This window comes from Thamnophis elegans, chromosome Z (genome assembly GCF_009769535.1).
Source record: "Thamnophis elegans isolate rThaEle1 chromosome Z, rThaEle1.pri, whole genome shotgun sequence".
Classification (NCBI taxonomy): Eukaryota; Metazoa; Chordata; class Lepidosauria; order Squamata; family Colubridae; genus Thamnophis; species Thamnophis elegans.
This window is the reverse complement of record NC_045558.1, coordinates 110,638,964-110,661,947: the sequence shown is the minus strand read 5'-3', so window position 1 is coordinate 110,661,947 and position 22,984 is coordinate 110,638,964. Positions and strand designations below refer to the sequence as shown.

At 39.9% G+C, this 22,984-nt stretch overlaps 2 protein-coding genes and 1 pseudogene across 2 annotated transcripts; all 3 read right to left on the bottom strand.

Annotated features, from left to right (window-relative positions):
* Positions 1-775: 775 nt before the first annotated feature.
* Positions 776-7,040, bottom strand: LOC116521415 (olfactory receptor 8H3-like). The gene is made up of 2 exons (XM_032236089.1): positions 6,983-7,040; positions 776-1,785 (listed from the first exon to the last, which is right to left on the bottom strand). Exons 1-2 carry the CDS (start codon positions 7,038-7,040, stop codon positions 776-778), a joined length of 1,068 nt encoding a protein of 355 aa, XP_032091980.1.
* A 3,525-nt stretch (positions 7,041-10,565) lies between these two features.
* On the bottom strand, positions 10,566-11,483 carry LOC116520366 (olfactory receptor 5V1-like). Its single transcript, XM_032234527.1, has one exon. It carries the CDS (start codon positions 11,481-11,483, stop codon positions 10,566-10,568), a length of 918 nt encoding a protein of 305 aa, XP_032090418.1.
* An 8,098-nt stretch (positions 11,484-19,581) lies between these two features.
* On the bottom strand, positions 19,582-20,496 carry LOC116520344 (annotated as a pseudogene).
* Between the last annotated feature and the right edge of the window lie 2,488 nt (positions 20,497-22,984).

Sequence of the window (22,984 nt, the reverse complement as noted above, 5' to 3'; positions counted from 1 at the left end):
GCATATTGCACCTCTTTACATAGTTATAAATATTTGTTTTGTGTCAAACAGCATTTCTTGGAGACCTGAAATCTGCAGAGCTCTTTCTCATGGGACGGCATAGAATATTACAAACATCTGAATGGAGGAGAGAAAAATGCTCTTATGCTATAAAGTATGCCATTAGGGTTTTCTTTTATGTTTTTGCTTTTTTCTAAAATATTTTGGCACTTCCATCTCTCATCTTTTTCCTCTATTTCTGTTTTCAATCTGTTCCTATCTTTGATCATTTGTTTTTCTTAATTTTTATCTTTATGGTTTATTTAAAATAATAATAATAAAATTATATAAATAAATAAATATTGATTTTTATGAACATACATACAAAATTCTCTAAAAAAACAACATGCAAAGCTCTAAAAATGGGGGAAAGTTTCATTCTACTAGCAAGTCCCATGACTGTCATCATAAATATCACCATCAATATCATAATTTATTTATTATTTAGAATATCATACAACCAGAAACTTGAGAGGCCTTACTATACAAAACAATCATTTGAGATCCATCAAGAGAAGATATTTGGACAATTTTTCTAAAAATATCTGGCTTCAACAGATTATCTAAATGACAATTCATCATATAAAGTAGGCTACTAAACTATTTCTATACCAGAGAAATCTGTTTGTTTTATTCTTCTATATGGAACAAATTAAGGAATAACTTTCCAAAACATTATGTTCATTTCTCAGTTCCCCATCTGCATATTAATCAGATTGTTTTAAATAAAGCTACTTTACTCAGTATGAGAAATCAAGGGTTTGTAGCCCAATAGCTTTTTTATGGCTTCCTTCACTTCCCTGTTTTTCAGGCTGTAGATTAGGGGATTCAGCATGGGTGTGGAAATGCTATATTGTATACTGATGAGTTCATCCACAATAATTGAGGAGGCTGAGTTGGGCCTCATATACCTAAAACATCCAGTGCTATAATACAAAACCAAAACAATAAGGTGAGCGGTACAGGTAGATAAAGTTTTCCTTTTTGCTTCTGCAAAGTTCAACTTCAGTATAGTGGAGATGATATGAATGTAGGAAAATAAAATGAAACCAAATGAACATATGACAATGACACCACCAGTTATGAAGAAGAGTATCCAATTGGAAAGTGTGTCTGTGCAAGATAATGCAAGTAGAGATGGCAATTCACAACTGAAATGCTTGATAAAATTTTCTCTGCAGAAATTGAGCTTTAAAGCAGAAAATGTATTTACAAAAGCATATGAAAAAGCTATTGTCCAGGCACCACCCACCAGCCATCTACAACATGCTTTCTTCATAATTTGTACATAATGAAGGGGTTTGCAAATGGCAGCAAAACGGTCATAAGCCATTACTGCAAGAATGCAAGCCTCATTGCATCCTGTTAGAAGAATAAAGAACACTTGGCCAAAACATGCAGAATATGAAATTGCCTGCCTTGCAGTCAAAATTCCTAAGAACTTAGGCACAGTGACAGAAGACAAACAAATATCAATAACAGCCAAATGAGTCAGGAAAAAGTACACAGGGCTTGAGAGATGACTTGCAACAACCATTATCACTATATTTCCCAGTAAAGTTAGCACATAAATAAATAGAAATACAAAGAAGAGGAAGAGATTAATTGGCAAATTATGTGAAAATCCCCAAAGAACAAAGGAAGTGATTGTGGTACTTCGATTTTCTGTTTTCATTTTCAGATGATGTGAAAACTTCAAGGAAAGGAGAGAGAATAAATTGTCAATTGCATCAATGCAATATACAACTAGGGATAGAACAGACAAAAATGGAATGGAGAATTAAATGGCAACAAACCTCAAAACAACAAATTGATGAGTGAATTTTATCTTTGGAAATATTGTTTTCTTTGTTTGGCATTGTTTTCAAAACATGTAGGAATTCATATTTGAGTGCAGCATTGATGGATAGATGGGTGGATTATATACCATCAAGTCATGTTGATCTTTAGTGAATCTTAATTTGATTTCTCTTCATATGGATAGGTTAGCTGTAAGGATTCAATACAAATAAATAAAATCAGAAAATAATTATGTTCCCCAGGAAACATGTAAATACAGGACTAGTACTAGGCAGGACTCTATGATTTTGTTGTGTTCTAGTACATTTTTGTTCTAGAATCCGAAACCTAGAATTATCTAACTCGCCTGTAAACTCTGTAGAATGTTTCACATTTCAATCAAATACTTTAGAGAAAGAAAAAGAAACTTTCCTTTCTAACGCATTGTAAAATTTCCCCTGACATAACATAGCCTCTAATACGAACTGCACATGGACAGAATTCTCTTCAAAGACTTTCACTCAACTACTTCAACTTCAACATTCATACTTTCTTAATCATATTTAGCCTTTTCAGATTAGAATTGGTTATTCTCATCACCAGAAACTGTTTTATACAATCTTAATAGTGAAAAGATATAAATTGCTGGCAAAGTGACTTTTACTGCAATAAATAAAATTACAAATGAAATAAAACAAATCACCATCTCAAATCACAGTATAAATTAACTATTATTTTCATTCTTTTCAGAATGAACATACATTCAACGACATACCTAGCCAACAGCCCCAAGGAAATGGTCATCACATTATAATGTAACTGGAAAACTAGAATGGAACTTACAAGAAATCAGAAGTTAGAATGATATTTACCTGATTCTCTTTGTTTATTTCTTCAGCTTAAAAAATGCTGCATCTGTTATGTGGCTAAAAACTTATAAATGTTTATTTTATACATTCACATGAGTTCAGCATGTGCAGTGGATAATTCTTTCCTTTGGGAAATTGTTTCTCCTGGCAAAAGCAGACCTTGATAATAATTGATATAGCTGCATATATCACCTTAGTGTTTTACTTATTTTCTGCATTATGCCTCCAAATGCAGATGTTGTGAAGTTTTTATTTCCCCAAATATCCTAATAACTTGCTGAATCTCTGGAGTTTCCCTTAGCAACAAAACATATTTACATCATGAAAGTAAAGATGCAATTACTGATCAAGCTTTCATTAGGAAGACGAGTTTTGCAATCTGTTCTTGTTTATTGTACTTGATATTTGATTTTTTTTTGGAAAAACAAGATATAATACATAATATTCGAGTATTTAAATTTCAAAGATTGATTTTTATTTTTGCCTAATCTGTGAATTTTTTTTTGAAGCTGCAAGGACTGAACCCACTAGTTCCATGGTTACAATACTGAAAGTTGTTTGTTTTTCTTTTGATATTTTTTTTTTCAGGATACTACCTGAGATGAAAATAGCACTAATGACCAAACTGCTATTTGTATTGCAAGAGATAGGATCATAACATAGGACCCCAGAATTCGTTGGGAGCAATTTGAGTTCTATAAGTCTGAGCTAGTTTAGCTGTATGCTGTTATGTTGTGTAAATGGTGAGGTCAGGGGCATACTAAAGGGCAGCATATAGCAGAAATATATTTTCATGTCTCTTATTTATCTACTATTTTATTTATTCAGGTTCTATAGCTGATAATCTCAATGCAATTAATTCTATAAAACACTGTAATCTTATTCATCCGTCTCTGCCATTTCCTAGACCTATAGCATCTGACATGAATATGTGGGAGTAAAGTCAGCCCAAGAAATAATGAAATTATGCATTATGAACAGTCCATGGCCCAAATAGTTGATGAAATTTTCCTAAGAAAAGATTGAAGGATGGACGAGACATGAGGCGGCTGAGGTGAGTTGAACAGCAATTTATTGTAAACAGAACTAGTAAACTATGTACAGGCAGAATTCAGCACCTCGCCCTGCTTGACAGCTATTTATACGGGAGCTGTCAAGCAGGGCGGCCAATGGGAATGCTTCTGGCAGCCCATGCACAGCCAGCTGCGCTTAGCCAATCAAGTGCAGCAAGGCTGTTGCCAGCTGTCAGTCGTAAGTTGAGGACTTGTGGCCAGTCATAAGTTGAGGACTTTAGGACTGATGATAAGTTGAGGACTTAGCACTCGTTCCCCCCTAGCGAGGGCGCATCCGTGAAGGTTGCTTATGCATAATTACTTAAGTAGGCGGGCCAGTGGTGGACCCGCTCAGAACGCCTCAGTTCCAGTGGTGTCATCAACGGGGTAAGAGGTCCCTGTAGAAGCTCCTCCCTGAAGGAAGTGTAGCTCCAGGTGATGTCATCTGGGCCCACCCCCGAAAGTGGATTCAATGGCACAGGTAGGACAGGACAAGGGGCGTGTCCAATGGAGGCAGATTAGAGTGAGTCTGCTGGTAGGTGGTGGTCAGGTAGGCGAGGCCTGACTGGAGAAAGGCTCAGGTTAGGGAAACCCAGGAGGAGAATGTATGGAAGGAGTTGACACTTGGAAGGGCTACCAGAAGCTGGTAGCAGGGCAGGAGAGGCCTAACTCTGGGAAGGACTCAAATGGAGCCGCAATTGAAGGAATAATTGCAGATCGCAGTGGTATGGAGGCCAGCTGCTGGGCAATGGTGGCCAGGCTCGACGGGCCAGATTGAGAGTAGGCCTCAGGTGAAAACCGGTGCCTCAATTGATCCACATGGTGCCTCCACTCGGTTCCATCTGGGAGGGTGACCCTGTAAGAACAAGGACCAGTTACTGCGGTGATGATGGCAGGCACCCACTTTGGATCCTCAGAAAAACTCCTAGCCCAGACAAGGTCCACATCCCTGAAAATGTGGGGAGGGGGCCCCAGGATGCCAGGCTCTTCCCCAGAGTAGAGCAAATGCAATCTATCCAGGTGCCGGCCCATCAGCAGCTCAGCAGGGCTCTTGTGTGAGATAGGGCAAGGGGTGGACTGCTGACCCAGGAGGTAAGTGGCCAGCCTTGCCAGCCAGTCACCCCAATCCATCCTGCCCAATGCCTCTTTGGCCGAGCAGACCGCTCGTTCCGCCTGGCCATTTCTGGCCAGATGGTAAGGAGTGGTGGGCATATGGCAGATGCCCTGCACGCCAGGAACTCCTGGAAAGTCGTGGACACAAACTGCGGCCCATTGTCAGACACAACAATGTCCGGCAAGCCATGGGTTATGAAAAGGCACCGCAAAGCCCTCAAGGTGCTCCCTGCGGTGGTAGACAATTTGAAAATGAGTTCCACTCAGCAGGAGTAAGCGTCCACGACCACCAGGAACATCTGGCCATGGAAGGGACCCACGAAGTCCAGGTGAAGCCTCGACCAGGGTCCCCTAGGCACCTCCCAGTCTCAAGGTGGTGCTGCTGGTGGCATAGGGCAGAACAGTTGGTACAGGGAGCACCAGTCCACCCAGGCTGCTATCTCGTCATCCATGTGGGGCCACCAGACATAACTCCGAGCCAGCGCCTTCATGTGGGCTATGCCTGGGTAATCCCCATAAAGGTGGGTAAGCACCTGATGGTGGAGGGGTGTGGGAATGATAACCCTATCCCCCACAGAAGGCATCTGCTGTGTATGGACAGTTCCATCTGGTGGGTCTTGAAAGGGCAGAACTCCTCTGAGACCCTGCCCATAGGCCAGCCCCTCAAGACCCATGCCATGACCTGGGATAGGATAGGGTCGGCTTTGGTGTGGCCACCACATCAGTGGCTGTCAGTGGTAGGTCGAGGGAAGCTATAGACAGAATTGACAAGCAAGGAACAAGCTGTGGGTCAGTAATGGGGAGGGGGCAGCAGCTGAGGGCATCAGCATGCCCCAGCTGCTTGCCTGGCCGTTATCTCCGCGCATACAAATACGCTGCCAGGAACTCCATCCAGTGGGTCATCTGAGGAGATAGAATGGGAGGGGTAGGATGGTCACCAGCCAGAAGTCCAAGGAAAAGCTTGTGGTCAGTGAAGAGAGTGAAATGCCATCCGTATAGATAGTCATGGAACTTTTTAATCCCGGACATGGCAGCCAGAGCCTCCTTGTCGATCTGACTGTAGTTTCTCTCAGCTGGAGAGAGTGTCCGGGAATAAAAAGCTATGGGGGCTTCAGAGCCATTGGGAAGGACATGGATCAGGACAGCCCCCAGACCAACAGGGGAGGCATCACATGCCAGCGTCAGCAGCAGATTGTCGCTATATTGCACTAAGACAGCCACTGATGTGAGCATGGCTTTGACAGCCGCGAATGCATGCACTTTGCAGTTGCCACAGCATCAGGCCACAGATCGGTCGAGCAACCGATATAGCAGCTCTGCTAGTGATGCCTTATACAGCAAAAATGGCACATAAAAGTTTAAAAGGCCTAGGAACGCCTGTAGTTCTGCCTTAGAGGCAGGTGTTGGAGCATTCCTGATGGCAGTGACTTTAGAGCAGGTAGGGTGGATGCTCTGAGCATCTGTCAAGAAGCCCAAGAATTCTACCCTGAGCGAAGCAAACAAGCATTTGCTGCACTTTAATTTTAAACCTGCACCCCTGAAACGCTCAAGGACCTTCTGCAACACTTTGATAAGTCCTGAGCAGCTGTGTGCAGCGATCAGGACATCATCAAAGTAGGGTACAACACCAGGGATCCCATGGAGCAATCGCTCCATGAGGCTCTGGAAGATTCCCAGAGCAACGGAAATGCCAAATTGAAGGTGGCGGCAACAGAAAGCCCCATGCTGGGTGATGATGGTCTGGAGCATTCGGCCTTGTCATCCACCGGAAGCTGCTGGTAGGCCTGCACCATGTCTAGTTTGGCAAAGATACAGCCCCACCCCAAGGAATGGAGCAGGTGCTGCAACACAGGGACTGGATAGGGGTTTGCCTGGAGACTGAGGTTGCTGGTCGACTTATAGTTGGTGCAGATCCTGATAGACCCATTGGCCTTGACAGGGACCACTATGGGGATCTCCCATTTGGAGTGGACGATAGGCTCCAGGAAGCCCTGCGCCAACAATTTGTTCAGTGCCACATCAACCTTCAACCTTAAGGCAAAAGGCATCCTGAAAGCCTTCAGCCTAATGTGGGCAACCTGTGGATCTAAATTCAGGGAGATAGAGGTTCCTTATATTCCCCCAGCTTACCATTGAAGACATCAGCGAACTCCACAATGACATCTTCAATGCCATGGAACAACGCCATGGTCTGATGCACCCCCACCAGTGACAGACCCAGCAAAGGGAACCAATCAAGCCCCAATAGGACTGGTAGCAGCTTCTCCACAACTAGAACAGGGAGGCAGCCGTTCTAGTCCTAATCCACCCTCACAACATGACAGCCCAGGATGGGAATTTGAGTCCCCTGGAAGTCTTTCAGGGTAGTGTCTGGTGGTGACAACTGGTCATGTGTGATGTTGGGGCATAACTGTGAGAAAGTGGCCCAAGACAGGAGGGAGAAAGAGGAGCCGGAGTCAACCTCTATGGTGCAAGGTGATCCCTCCAGCAGCAGGGACACTGTCTTCGCCTTGCTGACCAACTCCGCAGGGGTGTTTGGAGGTTCATCGACAAATGCGCGCCCGACAAATGCATGCTGACAAAACCACCACGACAAAACGGCAATGTTGAAAGCACACCCACTAAAGTGCATTGACAAATGCATGCTGACAAAAGCGTGCCATTGAAAACAATGAGAAAACAACGGTAACAATCCTAACCCTAACCCTAACCCTAACCCTAACCCTAACCCTAACCCTAACCCTAACCCTAACCCTAACCCTAACCCTAACCCTAACCCTAACCCTAACCCTAACCCTAACCCTAACCTAAAAACCCTAATCACGCTTTTGTGGGCGCGGTTTTGTCAGCACGCTTTCAACGTCACCATTTTGTCACAGCGATTTTGTCAGCGCGCATTTGTTGGGCATGCATTTATCGGGTCATGTGTTTGGAAGGGCCCGGTCGACAGCAAAGCAGTCGTCTTTCCTCCACTGCTGGCGGCTGCGCCTCCTGGCTGGCTGTAGAACTGCGGTTGGGGCATCCGGTTGTGGGGGAAGTGGCAACGTAGCCCAGCAGACCTGGACCAGGTGACCCTTCTTGTTGCATCTATGGCACACATCTGCCTTTTTTTGAAATTTTTTTATTGTTTTAATTCAACAAAAACCCACACACACACACACAAAGAATCATCCTTCATACATCTTGTAGAAAGCGTATCGATTGGTTACAAATACATTCCGTGCGTTTCTTCCACAATCCTTACACATACTTCATTCAAATTGAGTTGTACATTTTAAATCAAAAAAAAAAAATTATGTATTTTACTATCCCTGTACCACAATTCTCATTTAAATACAATTATTTAAACATGTTTTTATCTAGAATCATTTGTATTTAAAGACACAACCACCACTGGCATTCATTTGCAGTTTCAATAAACCTCCAATAACATTACACCTTTTTGACATATTCTGAAACAGATTCAGTTAAGTAAGATATCTAAGAATTTCCCCTCCCCATAACACACCTGTATGTATCATCAAATATTATCCATTAACATTTCTTTGTTATTATTGTAGTTGACTAAAGATTATTTACTGTTTATATCACGTCTCCTCTCCATAGGCCCACACAAGATTACACCTTTATAACCATCTTTAAACAAAGATTTATTAATAAGATTTATAGGTCCTTTTCCTCAGTCCTAAATTGATTAATTATGTGTTAACAAAATAAACATTAAAAATTTAAATCAATCTAAGAGATGTTAACATTTCTACTTAATAATCACCAAAAGTATGCATTAGCATTTCCTTATTTATATCACACCTCCTCTCTTCTAACTCAAATTATTTATATCTTCATAACAAGATCTAAACAAAAAATTTGTAAGATTTGTACATTTTCTCGCCAGACCCCAAATAACAATTTATGGCCCAGTTATGTATCCTAATTAAGGTTATCATTTCACTATTGCTATCATAGTAAATTATATGTTAATGAATAAGCATTCAATGATAATCTAGAACAGTCTACAAAGTACTAAAATCTCTACTTATTAATTATCAATAATTAGCTAGCTTTTTTTCATCAATTAGCATTAGTAACCAGTGTCTTTCCAGTAACAAAATGGTCTTTTCTCTCTTGCCAGCTGTTGAGTCAATTTTCTTTTCAGGACCTTTCCAGGGTTTAAGGCTTCTCTCTGCACTTTGTAGCTTAAAAGATCTCTCATGTAGTTTCATTGCCCTTGAATTGTTATTAATGTAAGCTTAACTTTGGTTATCAAGCTTATTTCTGGATAGATTTGTCTTATTAATTCCATCTTTTTCACTCTTTCTTTTTCTCCTGCATCTTGGAGTTTGGAATGAAGCACCACATTATCAAAGTCACTTTTCCAGCTTCCCTTCTTTCCACCTTCACTCACATTTACTCCATTAATAAGTTCATCTAACATCTTATCTTTGTTTCCTGTATTTTCATTCGCTTCTTTAATTTCTGGGGCTCCAACCCCATTATCTTTTTCTGTGATACTCCACAATCCATTTTCTTATCAAATCTCTCAAGTCCTTCTAAGATGTTTTGAACTCCAGCTAAAATATTTTGGATTATCAAGTTTTCTTCACCTGAGTATTGATCCATTTTTCAGAGTAAAAAGAAATATAAACAAAAAGAAAAGGAGGAATTTGATAATTACTGCCACTCTAACCCATCAAAAGTTTTTGAAGAATATGTCTATTTTTATTTTAAATCTTAAACACAAGTTCTTTTGTGGTTTTCAAAGTAGAAGGGTTCTTATCTTTTTCTTTCCTTTTCCTACTCTTGCCAGAATATTTTCCACAAGCACCACCAGTACACTGATCGTGACCTTGAGTCTTTATCAGGTTTTAAAAACCAATGTTAATGTACTGTGAACTATGGCACTTGAACTCAGTAGAATATGATCACTTAATCAATCAACTTCTTCAAGGCAACCTTGCAAATATTGTGCTACTAAATGCTATTAGACCTAACGAATATGAAGTTTCCTAAAGCAGTAATAAAGCTAAATGCTTGCTTTCATATGTAAAGAATGCTTGCTTTCATATGTATATATCCAAGGAATTAATCAGCAAAGGGGGTTGGAGTCTTGAGCTTCTAGAATATAATACACTGTAATAAATGTCAGCAAGTGCATTAAAACAAGCCCCATTATTTCAGATTCAGATTTATGAAATCAGAGATAAGGGAAAAAGTGAGTTTGGTTATAAATAATATATGAATACGCCATGCAAACAATTTTTCTATGAAGATTCTCAATCATCCAGGACATGTTTTTTTTTTAAAGGCAATTGGATTTCTTAATTTTTTTTATTTGAAAATATTTCACTTCTTATCCAAAAAACATCTTCAGTTCCAACATTGCTTAATGCAAAAAAGTCCAAGGGGTGAGGGAGAAGGCTTAATTTAATTATACTAGCTATTATTATTTTAAGCAGCATCACCACCATCACCACTGTCAATACTATGATGCTATGATATGGAAAGAGTCACACAACTTTACACTGTATTCAAATATTTTTCCAAAACAATACATTGAAAATAGTTCGATTTAAGGTTATACAGGTAGACAAACCCAGAGAGATAGAAAGAGAAAGCAAGGTACATTGTTTGTGTGTGTGTTTATATACATAGAGGCAGATGGAGATAAACACATCTATGTGCACAGGCCTATATACATGTGCATTGGTATGGATTACAAGGGTTTGTATCCCATTAATTTTTTGATGGCTTCCTTCACTTCCCTGTTTTTCAGGCTGTAGATAAGGGGATTCAGCATGGGTGTTGAAATCTTATATTGAATAGAGAAGAGTTCATCAACAATAATTGAGGAAGCTGAGCTGGGCCTCATGTTTCTAAAACAGGCAGTGCCATAATACAAAACCACAACAATAATGTGAGAACTACAGGTAGAGAATGTTTTCTGTTTTGCTTCTGCTGAGTTCAACTTCAGGATAGTTGAGATGATATGGATATAGGAGATTAGGATGATTATCAATGAACAACCAGAAACAGCCCCACCAGATAGCAGAAATGCCAACCAATTGGAGGATGTTTCTGTGCAGGATAATGAAAGCACAGATGGAAATTCACAGCTGAAATCCCTAATAAAATTTGATCCACAGAAATCTAGTTTCAAAGCAGGTAATATATTTATCATGGCACATAAGAAACCAATTGCCCATGCTCCAGCCACCAGCCATCTACAATGTGTTGTGTTCACAATTTGAACATAATGGAGGGGCTTGCAAATGGCAGCATATCGGTCATAGGCCATTGCAGCAAGGATATAATCTTCAGTGCTTCCTGTGACAAAGACAAAAAACATCTGAATGAAGCATCCAGAGTAAGAAATAGTCTGTCTTGCCCAGAAAATCACCAGCAGCTTTGGCACAGTGATGGAAGAAAAACAGATATCAATGAAAGCAAGATGCATTATAAAAAAGTACATGGGGCTTTGGAGATGACTGGTGACTACCAAAATTATGATATTTCCCAGTAAGGTTAGGGTATACATAAGCAAAAATACCAAGAAGAAGAAAGTAGTGATTGTAATACTGTATGAGAATCCCAGAAGGACAAAAAATGTCACGGTGGCATTCTGATTTTCCATTTTTATTTTCAGATGATTTAAAAACCTCAAATAAAGAAGAAAACAGAAACATTAATTACACAGTGTATGATAGACACTGTACAGCTAGATATATGAATGAAATGGCAAAACTATTACATGATTTATATTAAAACAAATATATTCATTTTTAAACATGTAACCCAACATGCAAATTATTTGTAGTCTTTTGAAGTATGCAATTTTGTTGAATTTATAGAAACTTTAAAATGTGCCCATAAATCTCTCCAGGATTTTAGAGTTGATATAAAAATGTATGTTGAATCATTGTGCAGTGTCACTGTGCACCTTAAGTTCTTAATGCAGTTAGAAAATTTTCTTTTCATTCTCTAGTGCAAATCAGTGAAAATTCCATTGTAGAATTCAATAATTTGGCCAAATTTCTTTTATAAGTTTCTGGGAAGACTGAGGACTGCAAACCAGATGATTTGGAGGTGAGGACCTTGATGACTCACCTTTTGTTCATGAATTGTAAGAAATGCAATTCAAACCTCCTTCCTTCCTTTCTTTCTTTTCCAGATAAAATCTACGATTTCCTATAGGGAAAATATAAATCTGGGTGGTGGAAAGTATGTACATTTAACCAAGAAGATATAGATTGAGTGAGAAAATTAGTATATCTGTCTGTGCATTTTCTGTAATGTTTTCCCCGTCAGTATTCTCCAGACACAACTCCCACCAATTCCAACTAGTATGCTGCCTGAGAATGCAACATATCTAGTAAACATTAAATTGAGGAAAGTAGGACTACATTATTGATAGTGTTTATATAGAATTTCCATCCTGATAGCCAATGCTGTAATATTTGAAAATTTAATTAAAGACAGAAGAGATTGAACAAAAAGCTTTTAATATACTTATGTATAAAATAAATTCCTCCCTCCCTCAATGATGCAGGAATATTTAACTTTCAAGGAAGTTGTATAGAACTTCAATTGGAACTTCCAATCAGTTGAAGATGTGGGAAACAACTTCTGCACTTACCTTAGTGAAACATTTGCTTAGAGGTTTCCTTTCCTCTTATTTTCAATGGTTTCACACCCAAGTGGAAAATGTGATGTGTTTTGAAATCAAAGCAGGCTTGATCTCAGGAGATCAGAAAATTTCTGGAACAGTGTGATGCTGAGAATAATGTACCTAGGCAATGTTCTTCTATTCCAGGAACAGTTATGAATTTATCAGTATAAAATTCCTGATTTGCCCCAATCAACTGTTTAAAAAAAATCACCAAACATCAAAGATGGAAAAACAATTCCCGAATATGTTTTGAGCCCCCAAGCTTAGATGTGATTAGAATATTTCACTCCTGTATTCACTAAGAATAATGCTTACATTTCCAATTTTGCATGTGTGTGTCTGGGAGCATGGAAAGAGGAGAGAGGAAAATGAATAAAAATCTGACTCATTTTCTTCATTAACTTACCCCTTAATCTTTGCTGCTACAAATTTATAAAAAGTATCTAGACTGAAATCTATCTGTTTGGTATAGATTCTTACTTGTAAACTGCTGTATTAATTTTTGTTCCTAAGAACTTGAAGACACTTATTTGTACACTTATTTTGTACAATGTGTTCGGTATGTGTGATATCTAATTGCTTCCTTTGGGGCAAATGATGTCAAACCTAATCATGCAAATCTATTGAGGAGATACAAAATGTGTTTTAAGAATCACATCTGAATTCATTTTCTTTTATTTTCATGCTTCCAAATATGTAGAATGGGGCAGATAAAATCTAATAATTTGCTTATAGTTCAAAGATTTTTGACATCCTGACAGAAGTCAAAATATGTACACTGTTGTGGGGATGATCTGGTCAAGCACCAGTGATAGGCCATGCCTTGCTAATTCCTTTTTTATTATGTATGTATAATGTTTTCTTGGAAGTTATAGGCCCATGATGGCAAACTTATGGCATGTGTACCAGTGGTGGGTTTCAAAATTTTTTGGAACCTACTCTGTGGGAGTGGCCAAGATGATGTCACTGAATTCTTTGCCCCAATGGATGAACTACAATAATATTAAAATAAGTACAAAAACAATAAAAGAGCTACTTACAGCAGGAAGATGACTATTCTTGCCAGTCTTCAGTACCACTGACTCCAATGAATGGACTGCACAAAAAAGAGACACAGAAATGAACTCTTTCATTGCCATTATTGGGATGAAACCAGCACACAAAACAATAAAGACAGCTACTTACAGAGAGAAGATTACTGCTTTGCTGATCTTCTGCATTACCACCTCACCACCTTGCTCCAATAACCTGCACAAAGGAGAGACACAGAAAACAAGACTTTACTATCTCAAGGATGAACCCAGCACAGAGCACACACAGCAATAAAGACAGCTACTTACAGAGGAAGGATCACTGGTTTGCCGGTCTTCTGCACACCACTTAGGTCAGTCCAAGTAGCTATTCAGAAGTTAGTGGTTAGAAGCAATGGTAAAGCAAGATATGGAATTAAAACCAGAAATATTTTGTTGGCTATTTGAAAGGGAGTACAATATATATTTAATTTTACACATGTTAGCAGCTGCTGGAATTGTGTTTGCACAACAGTGGAAAAACAGAGATATGAAAATGAATAAATATTACAATGTGCAGGAATAAATAAATTGACAATTAAAATCAAGAAGACTTTGAATACTTTTTCACATGGGATTTGTTTTAGCAATTGCTAACTAATGGAAACAGAAATTAGAAATCCAAAAGTATGAAAGAAAACACCAATAATGTAAGGAAAGGTCCCTAAAATGTATAAGGAAATATTACTATATCATTATTAATGTGTAGATAACTGCGGGACATTAAACACCCAAACCCACACAAACTATGACCGTGCAAGGAAAACACCAAAAAATAAGAATCCCCACCACCAAAAAAGACTGCAAATGAAACGAGTTTTTCCCTAACCCTAAGGACAGGAAAGACAAAGCCACTGGAATAAAAACCATCAAGGCATTGTGGGAAATTTTGAAGGACAGTGCCAGGAAGCTCACAGAACCAGCAACTACCTCACAATTACCTAAACAACAAGGGTGAAACACACGAAATCTGGCAAAGCTGCCTTGCACCAACTTGACCTGCCCAAGCACCAACTTGACCATGCCAGGTTGCACCAACTTGACCATGCCAGGTTGGGGCATGGTTTATGTGTCTCAAAGTGGCTGCTGAAAAGCAGCCACTTTGAGACACATAAACCATGCCCCAACCTGCACATTTAAAAGAAACATATTGCATCACAAAGAAAACTTGCAAAAAGGAATAACATTTCTTGTAGTAAATATATTTTATAAACAATTAAAAAATAAAAGTTCCCTAAAAATAATTTTTAAAAAAGATATTCTATAAACAAAAAATTCCTTAAAAACCATTAATAATTTATACTGTAACTATTTTAAGGTGTTGTACCAGCAATAGTATACTGTAACCATTTTTCCACCAGCAATAATTTATACTGTAATTATTTTAAGGTATTGTTCCAGCCATAATATACTGTAACAATTATTCCACCAGCAATAATTTATACTGTAACCATTTCAAAGTATTCCACAAACAATAATTTAAAATGAAACCATGAAAAATATTCCATACACAATAAATTACAACAAAACTAAAAAAAAAAAATCTATGCACAATACATTTTAAAGTATTGAGTATAGAATTTTTAAAAATGGTTTATTTTAATTTATTTTGGATAGAATCTTTTTTTAAAAAGACTAAGACAATTTAAAAGAAGAATCCACACATAATAAATTGAAGTAAACCATTTTGAAATATTCTATACTCAATACTTTTAAGTAAAACTATTTTAAAAATTCTATGCACAATAAATAAAATATTATTTTAAAATACATTAAAAAAATAAAAGAAAAAAAACCCGGATCACTTACCAGCAGGCAGAATCAGCAGCATTGCAATGCGATGGATCTGATTCCGATGCAATGGATGGAAGCGACAGGAAGCAGGCAGGCAAAGAGGCAGCAGGCGAGGTAAGACACTGGACTGGAGCCAGGCGAGGCTGGAGGGGGCAGGGCAGGGGGGCTTTTGGCCATGTGGTGTATGCCAGCCCATGGCTTTTGCTAGGGAAGGCCTGAAGGCCTTCCCTTGCAAAAACTAGGTCGCCACTGCTGCCGCTACCGCCAGCCCGTGGCTTTCATGAGGGAAGGCCTAAAGGCCTTCCCTAGGGAAAGCCATGGGCTGGCATACACCACATGGCCGAAAGCCCCCCCCCCCCTGAAAGTGGGTAGGCCTAGCTTTCGTGAGGGAAGGGCTTCAGGCCTTCCCTCATGAAAACTAGGCTGCCGCCCACCCGCCTTCGGCCGTGTGGCATATGCCAACCCATGGCTTTCGCTAGGGAAGTCCTGAGGGCCTTCCCTCACGAAAGCTAGGCCTCCGCCACCACCCACCCACTTTCAGCCACACGCATATGCCAGCTCGCAGCTTTTGTGAGCTGGCGTAAGCTAGCCTTCATCCCAAGTCCCACCCCCCCCCCCTCACGCTTAGTTGCTTACTTGAGGAAAGCAATAAGCTCCTGGAAGGCGAAGTGAATGAGAGAGAGGAATTTTGGCCATTGGCACCTCACTTTTAAACAGGTCGCCTCCAGCCTGCTAACTGATTGCCTGGGAGCAAGCGAACTGCAATGGGATGGCAAGGGTGATATCGAACGACATGGCCAGTGTCCACATTCCCGCAAGTTACTTACTTTCGGGTCCACTGACCAACTGGTTCGTGAGGACTGGTAGAAACCCACCACTGATGTGTAGCACAGGTGGAACAGGCAGCCCTCTCTGCAGACACAGAAGCCACTGCCTAGTTCAGCTCCACCACACATGGTTGCATGCCTCCTGCCAGCCAGCTGATTTTTTGGTTTTGCCACACATGCGGGAGATATGCATGCATATGCGGGAGGAGCAGGGTGCCAAGAGATGTTTGGTCCCAAGAGGCTTCAGGGAAAGCCTTCAGAGCCTGGGGAGGGTGAAAAATGGTATGTTCCTCTTGTATGCTCTGGAAGTCCAGAAACGAGCCTCTTCCTGGCTTCTGAAAGGCCTTAAAGTGCAGGGGAGGCCATTTTCGCCCCTTTGGAGGATTGAGGAAAGCCTCCAGAGCCTGGGGAGAGTAAAAATGCCCCCTCTCTTGCTGTGGTACAAAAGTCCAAGTAGGCCACATGGGGGGGGGTCATGCATGAATGGGGGGGGTCACACACATGCGCAGGGGAGGATACATTGCATTGTAATTGTGAGCACACACATGCATGCACAATAGTGCACGTGTACGATTTCAGCCCAAAAGGAGAAAAAGGTTAGCAATCACTGTTCTAGGCAAAGTATTGGTGGGGTGTCCCTCATTATTATCAAGAACCATAGGAATAGATTAAGATGAAATTGCTCCCTTGAGTATAGATTAATTGATTGATTGTAAAAATTTGAAATAAGAATTCAACAGATAAGATAGATGAGATTTGAATGGCCTATATTACTTTTTATATTCTTCTTACAGAGTACTTTCTTTACATATTTAAGACTAAGCATAATTCTTCTGGAAATCCTAAAATAAAATCCTATAAAAATCTTTCTTTAGCTGATTCATTTGTTAATTAATTTATATTTTATCATTAAGTCTATAGTCAATCTCTTGAATGGATAATATGATTTTTATATTGTACTGTATCCTGACCTTTACCTTCATAAAGATATAAATTATGGACAGAAATCAGTCTTTATTCCATCAATATCTAATTATTCTACACTATGGTATTTTAAAAGTGGTAGTTATTTCTGGACCAAATAGGCCAAATAACAAATGGTTGAGTTGACTGACATTCCAAGATACAGTCAAAGGTAAATAAAAATGTTTTAAAGAATAACTTTAGAGCTAAGCAATTTAAAGAGGTCCACTTTATCCAAAGGATAATTTGTCACCTCCTTTAAATTGGAAATAACTCATCTCATAATATAAGCTTTTCATAAGCAAATGGTTTACAGTAAAGGTTGATCATTAGTAGAACTGATCTATCATGTGTAGTTCACCCAGTTCAGAATGCTTGGTGTTCCGCACAGATGAAATATTAAACTTTTGGGAGGATACAATAATTTTCTCCTTGTGTCCCCCCCCCCATTTATGAAAGAACCTCATCCTTTAGATCTACTTGAAATTTACCCTGTTAAGGCTACTAAAATAAAATTTTATTTCAGGCCTTCCAAAGTTTGCATCCAACCCACCCAATTTTCTATGCACATGTGTACCATTTTATTATTATATGTATTGCAAAGCAGATTTAATGTTATTTATTTATTTGTATTTATCCCATCTTTATTATTTTTATGAATAACCAAAGATGGCAAACATACCTAATACTTCCTCTTTGAATTTGAATTTGAATTTGAAAGTTTATTTATAGGCCGCCCTTTTCCCTGGGGGGACTCAGGGCGGCTTACAACTCATGGGGAAGGGGATACAAACAATGACACATAAGAACAATACATAATTAAAAGAACACAACATTCATACCATTCGGGTGGGGGTGGATTAAATCTTTAGCCCCAGGCCTGACAGGATAGCCAGATTTTAAGGGCTGTGCGGAAGGTCTGGAGGGTGGTGAGGGTACGAATCTCCACGGGGAGATCGTTCCAAGGGGTCGGAGCTACTACCGAGAAGGCTCTCCTCCGCGTAGTTGCCAGTCGACACTAACTGGCAGATGGAATTCGGAGGAGGCCTAATCTGTGTGATCTAATTGGTCGCGAGGAGGTAATTGGCAGGAGGCGGTCTCTCAAGTATCCAGATCCACTACCATGAAGGGCTTTATGGGTTAGTATAGACTAACTCTTCCTAGTTAGTCTATACTAATTAAAATATAACTGCATAATATAATAATACTTCCTTTTACAATTTTCAGCATTAAATACAAGTTTTATTTTCAGATTTGGAATGACAAATAGATCATGAAGGGAAATCACAGATGGGAAGCTTGTATTTAATTTAGAGTGTTTAGCACTGAATATTCTATCTCATGCAGACAGACTGCAAGTATGTTAAATTTATTTGTAATGAAGCACTTTTCCTCATCTAAATATTGTGCAGATCTGTATATTGCAAGAGTCTCAAACTTGCATCATCATTCATGTAACTTATCATGACACCACCCCCCTTCACTAAACAAGGCATTGGTGTGGCCAGCATGTGACACATCCAGCCCATGGGCCATGTGTTGGACAGCCCTGGTATATTGTATGCCTTCTCATTCAATTTGCAGGGAAAAAAAAGCAATTATCTGTGCAAAAGATTTGGAGGGATGTCTGCCAGTGCTGTTCTATCACTAAATTGTATAACTTCATATTAGGGGAGGGCATTCTGAAATATTGCTTTCCCAAGATTTGTTGAAGTGGTTGATAATATTTAATCAACAAAAGATATATTACCTATAGGTACTGTGTTTGTCCTAATATAGAGCTTATGTACTCTGTCTGCCAGTCATATGTAAGAAAATTTCCAGTGTCTGTGGAAGAAAAAGGGAGTATTTCAAATAAAATTACAAACAAGTCAGAGAACTGCCTGCTTGCAAAGGTCCTTAATTCTTTGTTTAATTTTGTCCTAAATTCCTTCCTGGCCCAGTCTACCAAGAACTGTATTGTATTCCTTCCATGAAGAAGTGTAACAATCTAGGAAGATGAGCTGAGCCAGAGTTACCTTTCCAAATATATGCATAAATCATCAGAAAATCAGCAGACTCTGACAGAGGCACAGACAAGCCACTGAGAAATTTTCAACAATAAAATTTATTTATTTATTTATTTATTTATTTATTTATTTATTTATTTATTTATTTATTTATTTATTATCAATCAAACTTAGAAACCATCCAACTTCCTCACAGAGGGAGACAGACAGTTTCTGGCAATAAACCAGAAACTGTGGTAGTAGACAAGGACCAAAAGGTACCAAGATTCAATTGTATCTATTCACCTGCACCAGACAAGAAGAGTTGGGTAAAATTTCAAATATGTTTCATTTATTTTTCTGCTCAATACAACAAATTGATCAACATGTTTAACAACAAAATAGTTTAGGTTTTATATAATTAGGATTTGTAGCCCATTAGCTTTTTGATAGCTGCCTTCACTTCCCTGTTTTTTAAGCTGTAGATAAGGGGGTTTATCATGGGTGTTGAAATGCCATATTGAATGGAGAAGAGTTCATCCACAATAATTGAAGAGGCTGAGCTAGGTCTCATATACCTAAAACTTCCAGTGCTGTAATACAAAGTCACAACAATAAGATGAGCACTACAGGTAGAGAAAGTTTTTCTTTTTGCTTCTGCAGAGTTCAGTTTCAGGATAGTTGAGATGATATGGATGTATGAAAGTACAATAATAATTAATGAACTACCCGCAAAGGCACTTCCTGTAATAAAGAATGCCAGTTTATTGAGAAAAGTTTCTGAGCAGGAAAGTGCAAGAAGATTTGGAAACTCGCAACTGAAATGCCTGATAATATTTGGTCCACAGAAACTTAACCTCAAAATAGGTAAAACATTTACTGTGGAACATAAAAAACTTACTGCCCATGCACCACACACCAGCAACCTACAAAATGCTTTGTTCATAATTTGCACATAATAGAGGGGCTTGCAAATGGCAGCATATCAATCATAAGCCATTGCTGCAAGAATGTAATGTTCAGTGGTCCCTATTAGAAAGACAAAGAACGTTTGACTAAAGCAAGCAGAAAATGAAATGGTCTGGCCTGCATAGAACATGACTAGCAATTTTGGGACAGTAACAGAAGAAAAACAAATATCAACCAAAGCCAGGTGTGCTAGAAAAAAATACATGGGGCTTTGAAGATGAGTTGTAACCACCACAATCATCATATTTCCCACCAAAGTTATGACATACATAAGGAAAAATACCAGGAAGAGGAAAATATTTTCATACAGGTTGTATGAAAATCCCAAAAGGATAAAGGAAGTCACTGTGGTGCTCTGATTTTCCATTTCCAGACTGTGTAGGAACTTGAAAAGAGAGAAAAAGAAAGATCAAATAAACACATTTATATTTTATAAGGATATAGAATTTGGCTGATGACCTTTTAAAAGAAAAATAAAGTGATGTAAAAAAAAATGGAACCACCTATAAGTTAAAGATAATGCTAACAAATTTGAAAGAATGTCATCCGATTAAGAACCAGTATAGTTTATTGATTAAGCCACTAGGCTAGAAATCAGGAATTTGAGTCCTACCTTAGGCATTGGGTTATTTTAAGCCAGTCTCTCTCAGCCAACAAAAGTAGGTTTGCGTGACAAGCAGTTTGGTCAATTCTTGCCGCCTCAAATGGATCATTTCTATGTTGATCTGAACTTGCAGGAAACCCTAGGAAGAAAAAATCTAAAAATAATTTAAGAACAAGTACATTGTTCCAATTTTTCAATTTTAAATCTATTATAGGATAATCATTTAATAAAATTACATCTAATTGTAAATTCATAAAAAGAATATAGAGAAAATAAGAGGGAGGAGGGTCTTGAATGTTTGAAAATGAACAAGAAGACTAAACTTCATTAGCTAGTCAATATTACGCCATAGATTTAGCATACCAATCACAGTAAACATGTCTTAATTTTCTCAACCAGTTCCCAGATCTTCTAGAAAGAGTTCCCACCTTTCCAAATAACACATTGACTAAAATTTTGAAAAGTTGCACATTAAACAGATAATGCAGTTTAAATTTCAACACATTTCAAAGACTCAATTTTCCCAGCACAATTTTACATATTTACATCAGATTTTTATTTTTTTAGATTTTATTTAGCATTTATAGGCCGCCCTTTTCCCTGAGGGGACTCAGGGCGGCTTACAATAGTAAGGGAAGGGGAGTGAAAGACAAAATACAGAAAAAAAATTGTGAGATAACTAAAAAGTACTAAAACACAACATTCACTCAGCATTCGGGAGGGGCAAGAAAATTTATCCCCAGGCCTGACGGGCTAGCCAGATCTTGAGGGCTGTACGGAAGGCCTGGACTGTGGTCAGGGTACGAATCTCCACGGGGAGATTGTTCCATAGCGTCGGAGCAGCAACTGAGAAGGCTCTCCTCCGGGTGGTCGCCAGTCGGCACTGACTGGCAGATGGAATACGGAGGAGGCCCGCTCTATGCGATCTGATGGGACGCAGGGAGGTTATTGGCAGGAGGCGGTCTCTCAAATAGTCAGATCCACTACCATGGAGCACTTTATGGGTGGTAAGTAAGACCTTGAATTGCACCCGGAGATCTACAGGCAGCCAGCACAGCTCGCGGAGGATAGGTGTTATGTGGGCGAACCGAGGTGCGCCCACAATCACTTGCGCGGCCGCGTTCTGTACTAGCTGAAGTCTCCGGGTGCTCTTCAAGGGCAGCCCCATGTAGAGCACATTGCAGTATTCCAGCTTAGAGATCACAAGGGCTCGAGTGACTGTCGTGAGAGCCTCCCGATTCAGGTAGGGCCGCAACTGGCACACCAGGCGAACCTGGGCAAATGCCCCCCTGGTCACAGCTGATAGATGGTGATCAAAACTCAGCTGTGGATCCAGGAGGACTCCCAAGTTGCGGACCCTATCTGAGGGGTATAAGTTTTGTCCCCCCAGCCTGATTGATGGTACGGTGGTCAAATTATTGGGAGGAAAACACAACAACCACTCGGTCTTGTCTGGGTTGAGCACCAGTTTGTTTGCTCTCATCCAGTCTTTAACAGCTTCCAGACCCTGGTTCATCACGTCCACCGCTTCATTGAGTTGGCATGGGGCGGACAGATACAATTGTGTATCGTCCGCATATTGGTGATACTTTATCCCGTGCCTCCGAATGATCTCGCCCAGCGGTTTCATGTATATGTTAAATAGGAGGGGGGACAAGACCGACCCCTGTGGCACCCCATATGTTAGGGGCCTCGGGGACGATCTCTGCCCACCCACCAACACCGACTGCGACCTGTCCGAGAGGTAGGAGGAGAACCACTGCAAAACAGTGCCGCCCACTCCCACCTCCCGCAGTCGTCGCAGAAGGATACCATGGTCGATGGTATCGAAAGCCGCTGAGAGGTCAAGGAGAACCAGGATGGACGCAAAGCCTCCATCCCTAGCTCTCCAGAGATCATCGGTCAATGCGACCAAAGTGGTTTCTGTGCTGTAACCTGGTCTGAAGCCGGACTGGAAGGGGTCAAGATAGTTTGCTTCCTCCAAGGTATGCTGAAGCTGGAGGGCAACCACTTTCTCAACAACCTTCCCCACAAAGGGAAGGTTGGAGACTGGGCAGTAGTTATTAAGAACATCTGGATCCAAAGACGGTTTCTTCAGAAGGGGTCTCACCACCGCTGCCTTAAGCTCTGTGGGGAAGTGCCCCTCCCGAAGAGATGCAACAACAACCGCTTGGATCCAGCCTCGTGTCACCTCACTGCTGTTGGCAACCAGCCAGGAGGGACACGGGTCCAGTACACAAGTGGAGGTACT

What these genes read in the sequence shown, in the direction of transcription:
- LOC116521415 (XM_032236089.1), bottom strand. Translation starts at nt 7,040, where the DNA reads ATGGCGTTGTTCCATGGCATTGAAGATGTCATTGTGGAGTTCGCTGAT. An exon ending in GTTCGCTGATGTCTTCAATG is followed by an intron (nt 1,786 to 6,982) that starts GTAAGCTGGGGG and finishes TTCTATCCCTAG; the next exon opens with TTGTATATTGCATTGATGCA.
- LOC116520366 (XM_032234527.1), bottom strand. Translation starts at nt 11,483, where the DNA reads ATGGAAAATCAGAATGCCACCGTGACATTTTTTGTCCTTCTGGGATTC.